Source organism: Rhagoletis pomonella, unplaced genomic scaffold, assembly GCF_013731165.1.
Source record: "Rhagoletis pomonella isolate Grant_MI unplaced genomic scaffold, Rhpom_1.0 Rhpom_scaffold_00011, whole genome shotgun sequence".
Lineage (NCBI taxonomy): Eukaryota > Metazoa > Arthropoda > Insecta > Diptera > Tephritidae > Rhagoletis > Rhagoletis pomonella.
The window spans coordinates 4,238,675-4,252,256 of NW_023458565.1; the positions used below are offsets into that span (position 1 = coordinate 4,238,675).

The 13,582-nt window shown below is 33.7% G+C and overlaps 1 protein-coding gene across 5 annotated transcripts in view; it reads right to left on the bottom strand.

The window, feature by feature from the left end:
* Positions 1-13,582, bottom strand: part of LOC118747299 (translational regulator orb2-like) — a 165,744-nt gene that overhangs the window by 123,670 nt on the left and 28,492 nt on the right. For all 5 annotated transcript variants that reach the window (XR_004993936.1, XM_036481308.1, XM_036481306.1 and 2 more), the window contains one exon: positions 13-586. Coding sequence is in view for 4 of the 5 variants with exons in the window: in XM_036481308.1 (XP_036337201.1) it covers positions 13-37 (25 nt within the window). In the remaining variant the exon portion in view is untranslated. The remainder of the gene's footprint in view (positions 1-12; positions 587-13,582) is intronic.

Sequence of the window (13,582 nt, forward strand, 5' to 3'; positions counted from 1 at the left end):
ATCACTAATTACCTTTTGGAATTTTAAGTGAATCCATTTTATGTGCGTTTTTGGGGCCTTTATTGTTAGCCTGACGACACGATTTTCGGCGTAAAGCTTGTTAAAGCCGACGTTGTCGCAGTTTCTGTGTATCTGTATGTGTGGCTAACCAATCAGCAGAGCATTCATTAATTACTTCTAGCCTCTAGTATTCAATAGCAGTCGTCAGAGGAAGCTCACTTTCATTGCATGAGCGAGACACACTTTCTAGCAATGTTTAGCGGCTAAAAATGCTATATTCTTTCCCTGATTATATTTATATTTCAAGCTGCCACCGATAGCAATAATAAATGACCAATACACTGCTTTCTCAATAACAGTGCTTCTCCGGAGAATGCCTCGATACCACAAGACCGCAACAAACTTTACGCAACCCTCGTTCAACAGTAATAAAAAGTTGAGGCCAGCATTTCCACTACACAAAGCACACCAAATGCATCGGAATCCGTTCTCCGCCAATGCCGCTGGCCGATTAGCTAATACCCACGCGCTACTCTCTCGTGCGTCCCGTCAGTGAATTGATGGTGCTGCTGCTATTGATGGTGCCCTAAATTTAGAAAGCAGCAGAGTGCACGCGAACAGACAGTTGAGATTGTGAGCGCAAGTGTCCGACCGATTCAGATTGCAGTTAAAATGCGCGCGCGAACAATATTTTTAAATTACGATGTGAGAGTTTTTGAACAGCGCCGGCATTTGTGAAACAAAAAGTTTGATAAAATAATTGAAATGATTCATTTTTTTTATTTTTATTCGTTTGGTTTGTTCAGTTGAATATATATTTTTGAAAAAGCGCGCGACGTCATTCAAACCATAGCAATCAAATATTACCATGTCAGAAGAAGAGCAGCCGGTCAGTAGAATCGGAAAATAGATAAAAGAATAAAATAGGGTACATTAGTGTAAGTTTCTATTTTAATAGGAAAGCATATGTACATAATTAAAACTAAAATTATTTTAAAATAAGTTAGTAGTAAAAACAAATATTTTTAAAACAAGCTTTCTAAATATGACCGAAATCGGACCATAAATACGGGTTTTTCAAATATCTCGACTCCTGCGCCACCTATCGGATTAAATCATCTTTCGTATTGCATTGTCATAAAGTTCTGAGCCAACTGTGAAATTTCTATATGTAATCTCCTTTTTCCAATTGGCATAAACAGCAGTTAAAGTTTGTTTATTTGATATTTATTATTAACCGACGACATCAAAAAAAGGAAGAGGTTATCAATTTGTCGGAATATATTTTTCTATGTATGTTACTGCATAACTTTTGACAACTTGAATCGATTTCTATACTTTTTTTTTTGTGGAAAGGTGGTATACCCCAGAGCTGGTCCCATACTAATTTGGATCATGAAAAAATTAACGATACTCTTAAATTTTTATATGATAATTGAAGTCTCTTATTATCCCACAAATACCATGTTTATCGAGATTTCAAATTTTTAACCAAAATTTTTTGAAAAGAAGTTGATATGCAGTTTAATAGACCATTGAAATAATTTATTTTTCTGACGGTGTTAGATACGCATTTTCTTTCATACAAATTATATTGGATATTTTTTTATACGAGAAAAAATGCGTAAAACCGTAAAAAAACTATCAAAAATCAACTGAATTTTTAAGCAACTTAACACTTGCACTTTAGTATAACCTTGAGTAGACCTTATGATATTTTTGATGTTTACAAGTGGCCTTTATATGTAAGTTTTTTGTCAAAGCGTCCATCTCTGAAGGGAAGAGCGTTGCATCTACTAGAAAAATCACTAAAAAAAGAAAACAACTATTTTTTCGACACGTGGATCCCTTTTAACTTTCCCTGTCACTTATACTAAGCTGGCCAACCGCCCTCCTTTGAGGAGGATTGTCCTCGTCAAACGTAATTTGTCCTACTTTTCAATTATAAAACTTGATGTAGTGATGAAATTTTCAAAAAATGTTGTTGACAATATTATTACATATTTCCTAATCGTACACAAACATTATATTTAAAAGGCGTTTACATTGTTCAACTCTTAGTTAAATGATGTAAACTCTTGATTCAACCTTAATCAATAATATTTAGTACGGCTTTCCCACGGCACCCCATTTACGTAGTTCGCTCTATCATTCATAAGTCGCACTCCCATTACCATGTGTGAATTACAAACAAATCGCAGCCGTCTCTAATTTTTATCGGAAATTTATCGAAACCAGAACACAAATCAAAACTGCCACTTTTTCTGAGTACGAAAAGTAAAGTTTTACATATGTATGTACATCAAGAATTTAATACGGAAGCTTATAAATTTTAAGCAATAACTTACATTTTCATAAATTTTGTAGCAAAGAAAAAAAACAAAACACAGAGATAGGGAACTGTCAAATCAAATTAAGAATAAGCCCGTGGGAATGGGGGAATTCGCAATCGTAATTGGAGAGAACGAACAAAGTAATTCATGGTGCCGTGGGGAAACCGTATTACGACGCGTCTTCACAAGGCGAAAATTATTGCCTACCATATGTCATTTTGTTTGCCAAATATGTATATGTTTTATCAGTGGCAATTCTTGTGTGTGGAGATTTTTTATCGTGATAAAAGTATTTGTAAGATGGTTCAAAACAAGTATATTCGTTGCATTGGAGCACAAATATGCTTAAAAAATTTTAAGAAAATGTGTTATTTCACGTACATAATCAAAAATAGCACAGGCCCAGCGCGCGACTATTTTTTGGGGAGTGTTTTCCAGAAAATTTTACCACTTATACTTATTACTTTAAACGAGTATATATATGTATATGGTGATCCAAAATAGCTAACCTAGCAAATTTATGGCCCTAAAATTACTTATTTACTGAGAAGGAAATTCTCACATTTATAAAAAATTTATTTAAATTTTAAAAAGTGTCGGTGGGCATTTGCAGACTGTAATTACTGTAAAAAAAATTTGTTTTCATTTAAAATGTTATAACTTTTGAACCGTTATAAAAGGTTATAAAAAATACAAAATTATAATTAAACTTTGAGGAAATACGAAGAACAAGCACTTTCTTTTGCGAGTAATACAATGACAATTAAATAATTTAAAAAGAAATAGTCAAAACTTATCTATATATATCTTCTAATTATGCAACACAGTGTACTATTAAATTTTTTGACTTGTGTTTAGTGAAACTCCGAATTGTTAATTTATTCGTTATTTATGTGTTAAAATATATATAATTTTTTTTTTTTGCGTTTTCAATGTAGAGAATTTGTCCTCCTGAAATGTTAAAAAATTCTGGTCACCTTACTTATACTCATTAGAGTTTTATTATTCGAACTCTGAGAGAATTCATATGGGGAAACGGGCTTTAGACACGGTCATTTGGAAATTCTCCTATCATTACTATTACCAAATTTTAGTGCATATACCGAAAATCAATTTGGTCTGTTGATCTGAAGTGGCTGTGAAATTATTATTGCGAATAACTTTCTGCTAATCATTCACTTACAGAAATATGAAAATACCTACATATGTACTTGTTCGACGGCACTGGGCACAGGTAGCGCTCTATCAATCGCATTGCTGCTAATAGCCATGCAGATGCTACAGAAGCGACAACAAAGGCTCACATATCAAAGCTATGTATCAATTTTTATTCTTTAATTATTTATTTTCACAATAAATACTTAGCAAGCAAATTTTTTGGCTTTGACGATGGCTGATGTTCTTACATATTTTCTGTTGACGCTACAGCATTGGTACGCACGTCTGCTGCATTTGTGAGTGAATGGTTATGTGCCCTCTTTCGCATGGTTTTGTTTTTGTAAATAAAATTAGTACAAATGACTAATGACCGCAAGAGACTCACAGTCACAGCAATCAAAAACAATGCCAACAACGTTAACCACAGATAAGGTGACAGCAGCTGTTGCTGTTTGTTTTGAATCCTAAACTTCTTAAAAATCTTTTGTATAAATGGATTACATAATCCCTAATATAAAACATAATTAAGTGGCGGAAATGGTTAATTTCGAGCTAATTGATAGCCTTTTTCCACCAAAGGCTTAACTGCAGTTAAGAGCTTAGATAGGTACCAAGAATTTTAGCATTGGGTGATCGGCATGATTTATTTCTTAATTTTTGCTTTTTTCCTTTCGATTTTTATGAAAAAAGCACTAGATGGGACGAAAGCGTTTACCTCGTGCTCTTGGAGTCTTTGTATCGAAGGTATAAAGGTGGTTCATTATGGTGGTTTTTTTAATCATATGTTATTTTAGAGTGGTGCGGATTTTGCTACGGTAGTATCATTAGCCCCATTTCCCTTGAAAATGCTACTGGAGCGCTACAGAGGCATGATAAAACGATTTTTGTTGCCGGATTGAAGACATGGACTTGGAGGATCTTTGGTTTCCGCGGAATGGCCAATGCCAGAATCGTTCTTTTGTGCACCAACTTCTTTGATCGGGAAAATAGTTTCCGGAATATTATAAATATAAAAAATATAAAAATTTAACTTTACCCTCTTTTATTGGCTTTGCTTTGCATTTGCGCCAAATGATCTTGGTATGGTTGAAAAGCATGAATAATTCTAAATTGGTATTCTACACCACGGCTACTTCGGAATATTTCTGTCTAAACCCTGGAGTACAGGAACAGGCTAAATGTGAATAAGAAAAAGTGAACAAAAAAATGTCAAATTAAACTCTGAGTTTCTTAAACACCCCAATGAGAACACTTGACAGTTGTTCAGAAACTCAAAACGTTTAACTCGAGTTAATGGCTCAATGTGAACATAGTATTTATGTATAAGGTATTTTCGAGTAGGTGGGGCTTTTGATCTTAAGTACAAAGTAGTATTAAGTACATACTCGATACCTTTTAACAAGTACTGAATAAAGTAGCGTGAATACCTTATCGATGTTTTAAAGAATCTTTTGTTTAAGTTTAGCTCAACTCTCAAACTCAATTATTATTTTTTAATCTGTTCAAAAATTAACCCATCATAAAGTTCAGATAAATTTTGTCACTGAAACATCATGGGACTGGAACGGCTCGTTAATTGTTTGTAATGTATTTATATTCACAATAATGTCTTGGAAATTAAAATTCGTGAAGCTGTAAATCCCAATTCCGATTAGCGATAAGGACGGCAAACCATGTAGCGAGCGACCGTTTTTGGCATCCAACAACGACAAAATTTAGAAATGCTTTGGTTTAGTGCTCAACGTTGGAAATTGTTTAAAGCAACCACTTCAGCTTATGAGTTACTAATAATTTATTCTTAATCAAGACTGAGTCACAACGCATTATAAAGTATTAATGTATTATTGGAAGCACTCCTTTGATGATAACAGTTAAAAAAAAAAAGTCGTTCCAGACAAGTTGATAAGACACAAAGCAAAAAAAAAACCTAAAAATTAAGCCAATTAGAATGTAAATCACACAAACAAATAAGCAATAAAGGTGTATTTTAATCGTGTTTTTCTGTTTTTCTAATAGAAGTGAAGTCGAGCAAATTTTGTTTACATATTAAATATTCAGCGCAGGTTTGAAGTGCTCATTAAATTGTGAGGGTTTTTAGCAATCAAATTTACAATACTCTCAAACAAAAATCCAGTTACCTAAAGTAATATATGTATGTAATTAAAATAAATGTAAAAATAATTATGTACATACGTACATACAGTGGCCCAAACAAATTAACACGAATTTATTTTTTTTAAATATTCGTAATGTTTTTCGAGCAAAATTTTTTTTGCTATTTTTTGTACAAAGTTTGAAATGTGGATTTATATGCTGCTTGGTATACTACAAAGCGCTAGTCGTTTACAAAAAAATATGAAACATCGAATAAACAAAAGAAATATAGCCAAAACTGGTCAAAATAAAGTTTCTTTTATTTGTTCCACCACGGTATGTCTTTCTAGCTTAGTCCAAACCCAATTTCATTGGAATAGGATGAATTTTACCATAACCGCCCCCTAGTAAAGTGAGCGTGGCAATTCGCCAATTTTTCCCAGTTTTCATACCTTTTCTTTCCTCAGTGAAAGTGGTTCAAATAGCAAATTTTAGTAAAATCGAGATACGTTTACTATCTTTGCCTGTAACTTTTATAGTATAGTATTTTCCAAAAAAGTGGAAGCATTCAAACGTGAAAATTTGTTTTCTTTCATTTTTCAACATAAATAAATAAAAAACCAGAGCTTTTAAAAAAGCCACGGATAGATCGACGCGAAATTTAGTTATCTTTTATTAAAAAAAAAAAGAAACTTGAAATCGGTTCATATTTGGGCTCTCAAAATTGATTTGTCCACAGCAACCTTTTTTACCCCACTGTCCGGCGCCGCAAGCCAATTATACTCCCCAGAAAAACACTTAAAATGCAAAATACCACAGAAATTTCCTCGACTCTGTAAGGACTAGGTAAAACTATGAGGACATGATTTGGTGCCACCCTTGCATACTATTGAAATTGATATTGAAAATGAAGCCAAATCCAGTTTCAATCGATCATTCAACTATTCGAATTCCTACGTAAAAATTCTATTCATACAACACCCACTCCCTGGGTCCTTTGATAATTGCTAGAGTAGTTTTCCTCTGGAAAAAATTCTTAAAAGCTGTCAGTAGACATGTTTAGAATCGAGTCAACCACTTAGTTGGATATTTCCACACATTTCGAAATTAGGCCTTTAAACCACTCACAGCCACTGTGCGCCATATTAATATAGTTGTGCAACAAATTATTCTTTTAAAATGTTGTGAACTCGTTTTTAAGATAACTTAATTTTTTTCAATTACTTAAACCGCATGCTTTCTTGTTGAAAGTACCGTATAGTAGGTATATAAAAAGTGCTCGCTTAGACCATCTTAAATGTACATATTTACTTATAAATATGTTTGCCAACTAGAACACTGTATCGAATTATCTTACATTTATACTGTGAACTAATATATATATTTATGAGTAAAAATCGACTGCAAACAAATGGTGCCCAAATAAATTAGATAAATATATGAAAGGAAATTAAGTAACGTACATTGACGTGCAATAGTGTAACAAGATGTAAAACTTTTTCAGCAGCCGCTATACTTCAGAGTTCTAATGACTTACGAAACTTTTATTGTATATTTTTCATATTGGTACACCTGTACTCCCTCACTCAAATCGATTTGAAGTCAATCTAACTAAGATAAAAAAAACATTCGACAGGAATCTAAATTAAGGCAAATGTTACTGTTTTGCTCTAATACCTTTTTAATAACTTTGTTTTCGAAAAAAGAATTATTAACGCTGTGTTCCCTCTCCGTTTGCCTTTTTCAGTTCCTGGATGCGGTTCGACATAACAACAGTCGCCCTGAGTGCTGTTTTCCGTATGCGTTGTTTCGAAGTTCGAAATAACCACTTTGATATGTCGCCTTGCTAGAAATGGTAATTTTGAAATGAAATCTTCAAAGTCTACAATGCTTGTGAAGAGTTTAAAATTTGTCAACTTTCCGGATTTTTTGGCTTTAGGAACTTTTGATTGTAAAGCATACTTCACACAATTCCATTAGTTGGAGTGGAGTTCTAGGTTTACATCTACTCATAATGAGTCTACCCGCCCAATTCTGTGTTTTCTTTATAAATTATTTGTAATTTGTATCAAGATTCTTATCAAGTAAAAACTCCCATTTTGTGTCAATATTTATAAAATAAAAAGCTCCACGATTTCCACATGAGGGGAACTGATTTCCACATGAGTGGAACAGATTTCATTGCCACATAAGAGAAATATGAATTTAAAAGCACAGAAGCTTTTGACTACCGTAGCCGAGTAGGTAGATATGTCGACTATAATTCCGTTTTTCGCAGGTTCAAATGCCGGCAAATGCAGTATTTAAATGATAGGAACAATTTTTTTTAATATTTCCATATTTATAATTTCCACATGAAATTCCCATTTGTAAACGCTTGTCGATAGCATTTTCAATCTTGATTATTTATCAAGGAAAAAAGTGACAAATTATAAAAAATTTTAATTGAACAAGTGCACAGAATCGCGCTGTACGAATGCTTTAAATTGACCCAAATAAATTTATTTTCATTCACAAAGTATCGATCATAATTCAGTGGCCGGTGACTGTATTTAAAATTTGTATCCTCATTTATTTATGTGCAATGCAGGTGGTACAGGCATACTGCTATTGTGCTCCCCCCCGTAAGAGATACATATCTGAGGCAGGTCTAGGTTGCTTGGATAGTTTTCGTATCAAATCAGTGTAATATCTTTACTGTGTTCGGTGAGGGCTTTTTTGACATTTTGCATGGCATGGCATTCTTATTATCGTATTTGTCTGTGATAATTGCACCACTAAGCCAATTAAATCCATTTTTTGTTATCGAGGTGTCGACAACTGCACACATAAATTGATTACTCGTTAAAATTTTGAATTTTCCTATAAGATAAGTCTAAATCAAAATCAAATGATTGATTGAAGTATTTCAGTACAGTGATGTGATTGAATTTCTACATAGGCCGCACACGAAACGCAATAATCAAAGCCATTATTTTTTGTGTAAATTATTTTCGTTTGAGCATTTTGTGATAACATTTAAGACACATATAACCTGACACTCACTGCTTCGAATTGAAACACAATCACAAAGAGCAATTATGGTTTCCCATAGAAATACAGTCACTCAATAAAGTTTAGGTATAGCGAGATTTTTGCAATACGGAGAACTGGTTTTTACTTATTTTAGTTTTCGCAATTTTTTTATAAAAATATGGTTAATTCGAAAACAAAAACCCTAAAAATTGGAGTTACAAACCTTTTGCAAGATTAAAGAAATTTCTGCATATTTTCATTAAAATATTGCACTTTTTAATTACACTCTTGAGAAAAAAAAAACGTAGTATGCAGTCCTCTAAAATTTGATTATTTTTTTAAATTATTGTTTGAGGACTAATACACGCACGACCTCATCATCGAATTTCATCTTGCAAACTTTTTTTACTTAAAAGGATTAAATTTATTAAAAGCGCATTTTCAATACCTATTCGTCCTTGCAAACCAAAAAACTTTATTGTTTGTAAATTCTACAGAATTTTCACTCTCATTTGGCACCCATATTGTTTATTTACATTGCACTGATTTTTTAAAATAATGTTTTCACTTAATCATATCTTTAAAATTTCAAAGTCCTATGAAAAAAATCCTGACGTCAGAGTGGAAAATTAAAAACACAGTTTTACTATATTTGGCCCATACCTTCGGGAGTATATCGATTCTTTCGTGAGTTTTTAAATTTTGTTGTTTTTGTCGCACGGTGTTATCAAAATATTAAAATTTGTATTGAACTGCCGACTTTTTCAAATAACCTAGTGGGCTACAGTCAATTGAAACGGCAATACCAATAAGAGTGGAGTTTTCTACAAGTTAATTTGTCTCAGACACTCAGTGCACCATAATAGGGGCCTCCCGAAGCAACTCGAGCTCTTTTTCAGCGATAGATGGCGTTGGTATCCGATGGTTAAATTCAAGGGGTGAGAGCTGACGAAGTTATTGATTGATTCTGTCTATAATGGACTATATTTGTATAGCCGGTCTGGTTCCGCAGATGGTGTACTCTCATTCACGGAACAGTCAACATGCTCCAATTTTTCCCGAAAAAGTACTATTCTTTTAGTGATCTAATCCTCTTAAGGTCGGTGAACCACATTGAGTATGAATTTTTCAATCTTTTTTCTGACAAATATATAATCCAAAATATGTCGAACTTATTTTGCCCTAGTGATTTCTAACCTACCTATTTTTAGCAGTCAAATTGTAATTTTGATCATGACTTCTTATTAACAGTAACTCTACAAGAACACTACGAGTTATATGTATAACGAATCACGTAAAGCGGATTTGTAACGTAATTGCATACGTTATACTGCCATAGAATGTTTAGGTTATTTTCCTAAGGGCGACATGAAAAATCTAACAGTATACATACACTTTGGTGACTTTGAGTGTATTGGTGAAATAGCTATTTTTTGTTTAAATGTATTGGAGTTTACGTTAGTTATGTCTGGTAGGGTGTTACTGTAAGAAAATATGTTTAAAAAAAATGGGTTACCCGGTTTTTCGTAATTTCAATATGGGGAACCGGTTTTTTTCAAGTTACCATATTTCAAATAACTCGAAGCCCCTAATACTTACATAGGTATATAAATTTTACGCACAAAACAAAACTTTTTTGAATCAATGCTATGAACGAGAACTGTTTTGCTACTGCTAAACAGCAGTGTACATAGGTAGGCCCTTCATAGTGCTACTTAGTGAATGAGAAATGAATCAATACCTCCCGCCTGCGCCACTTTTATGGTAGCAAAAAAAGTTTCCCCCATATTGTCACACAACCATGACGGGAGGCCGTTTAAACTTTAAAGCACTCAAATGAGCAGTTAATTTCTGAATCCACCTCATGGTCGAGACAGATAAACAAATAGGCACACATGCAATTTAATTTTGTTTGTATTATCCCTGTAGAGAAACGGCGAACTAGTGAGTCCGCTTTTTCTAAAAATTACATTTTGATGCAAGAAGCATGTAAAAGGGATCGGTTTTTCAAAAGACTGAACTTTTTGTTTTTCTAACCGTTTCTGTTCAGTGTCACAATAGTCATTAGTCCCAAAGACTAAAAAAAACTTTCATTAGAAATCTACATCTAAAGTGACGAATTTAGAACTGGTTCGGAACTGTAGAAATGGGATGCAGCGGAGGGGGATATGTGTTTGGCGAGTTTTTCGTTCAAATACGCTATCATTCTGCACTATACAGATGCTTTTTTATAGTTTGGTAATACAAAACAAAAATTTGTGTTAACATTTTAAAATCCTGAAACCTTCTGGAATCAAAACAATAACACCAACACTGCCTAAGCTACGGCCAAAAGTTTATAAACGTACATTTTTTACAATCATTCAAACAAATTTAATTTCAAATTGAAAACAAATTTCTTTGAAAATAATTTATGTAAAAAAACATGGAAAAACCAAAAGGACTGAAAAAATTATGATATATTTTTCGTCTGTCGATTTTAGAACTGGTTCGGAACTATCAAAAAAGGGATGCAGCGGACGGCAATTGGCACTTCGTAGGACATCGCAAAGTTAGATTGGCCAGTTGCTAGCATGCAAAAGAGATTAGCGCGCACTAGTCACGGTTATAAATTCTCTAGTACAGAACCAGTTCGGCACTAGTGCATTTCCCAACAGGGACGTGTGTACAATATACATTTGCATATACACCAGGCGACAAATGAAAGTGGACACCTTGTTCTAATATAATATTCACAGTTATTTTCATGAAAATTTTTTACATTATTTTTTTATGAAAATATAGGTCCGTTTCATTGTGACCGGTGGGACATTTTACTACAGAATGTGATCAATCGTGATTTATAAATATGTCATCGGAGCTTATACAACAGCGAAAGATATTTTTTAACATAGAACGATAACTAGTGTATAAAATTGCATTAACAAAAATACCAAACGATTTCATAATTTTATATGTATAACTATCATTTGAATGAATGTGACTGGTGAGCACACTGAAAAGAACTCTATTTTACCCTTGTGCACTAAAATATGAATTTTAGCCAAAACAGTTAATCTTCACGAACGATGTTTTTATGTTGTGAAATATGAATTATACTCTTTTGTTTCTAATAAAAATGAGGTTTACATAATCTTCATAGAAATATTAAAAAATATTTAAAGTTGTGACTGGTGGGACATCTCCTTATGACTGGTGTAAAGTAATTATGCATAAAATAAAAGCTTCCATAGAAAAAAAATATAACTTCTTTTGATTTTTTTAATATGTTCCAACAGATTAGAGAAATGTAGTCATTTTAAAAGTGGTTACTACTGAAATAGAGATAATTAGGGCATATTTAAATTTATGTCGTTTTCCTATTCTCAATGGAATGACCCTATACTATAGGCCTATAGCTCATTCTGTAATATAAGCCATATTAATCAAAGTTTCACATTTTAATAAAGTTCACAAAAATCCAAAAAAAAAAATTATCCAAATTTTCAACTTTTTATTCAGAATTTCTAGAAAATTTTCGAGTATACAGTTTTGTAACCCATCTTATTTTAGTCAGATGAAGAGGAAGTTTCAACCGGCTACAAAATCACGCTGACTTTCGAAAATTTTCTAGAAATTCTGAATAAAAATGTTGTAAATTCGGATGACATTTTTTTTTTAATTTTTGTGAACTTTATATAGTGCGACTGTTTGATTTATATGATTTACATTAGAACGAGCTATATTTTCATAAATAAATAAGACAAAAAAATTTTCATGAAAATAATTTTGATTATTATTCTAGAACAAGGTGTACACTTTCATTTGTCGCTTAGTAGTATGGAGAACTATATCTAAACAAAACCCAGACTATTCGACGAACTAAAAACAAAATGAACCGTGAGAAATAGACATACTGGAAATTGGTCAAACTGATGTGCCATTGAAGATGCCCACTGAGCCGTATCGAAGCAAAGCGTGAGCGATGTTCCCGGCTAGTGCCTGCTAATGGCCCCATTCACGCCATCCCTCGCCTGAGGGGATGTCATTGTTTTTACCGACGCAGCTTTTGTGAGCTAATAAAAAAGAAACACGCAACACCACCCCCACCGAATTGCGCTCAGCCAGCGGCAAAGCGAGGCGGCAGTCAAGCAAGGCAATCATCATCATTGCAGTGCAGGTTGCGACAGTGTTTTTTTTTGTGCGTTTCCGCCTGCCCTTCCCTGCACCACTCGTAGTTACCAGCATAATGGCAATGACGTGCCCCCCCTGTATTTGTTATTGCTGTCATATGGTGGAAGCACTGAATAGCATTACTGGTCTCGGTCGGTCGCATAATCGATACATAATTTTGCCCTACTATCGAGAGTGTACACGCTCGTGAGTGGCACCAGCTGAAAGAGAGGAGCATGCTCGCGCACAATCGAAGTAAACAAAACAAAAGCTTAAAAGAGAGTGTGCCATGCTGCGAAGGAGAGGCATAGAAATGTGTGATTATGTATTGTATGGGTATATTCCAGCGTTGGCAGGCGCGAGTGGGTGGTTGCTAGTTGGGGGAGGTCCACAAAATACCGCAAATACTGTGCGAATTGAAATTATAAATATTTAAATTTCTTTTTGCATTGGTGCATTGATTTTTTTTTGTGTTGCCTGCTAAACACTTTTTAGAAATTCTTTTGCAGCTACATATTTACCTGCAAATAGGGTGCAATTTTACGGCGGAAATTTTAAAACGGAAATTGTTTCAAAAATGCGATAGCACTATACTTAAGTTGCATAATAAAACCAAATAGTGTTTAGGCACTAAACTCAAAAATAAAAGCGCTGCCAGCAGCATGAACTGCCCACATATTCGCTTTTCGTGGGCAGAAGTGTTGGGCTCTGCGATGACAAAACGGTATGAGGTGCATATTTGTATTGCTACGGCACGGAGTTGAGGAAAAAACAGAGATCAGTAAAAAAAACCAATGCGTGATGATCGGTTCGAAATCGAAATTATAAGA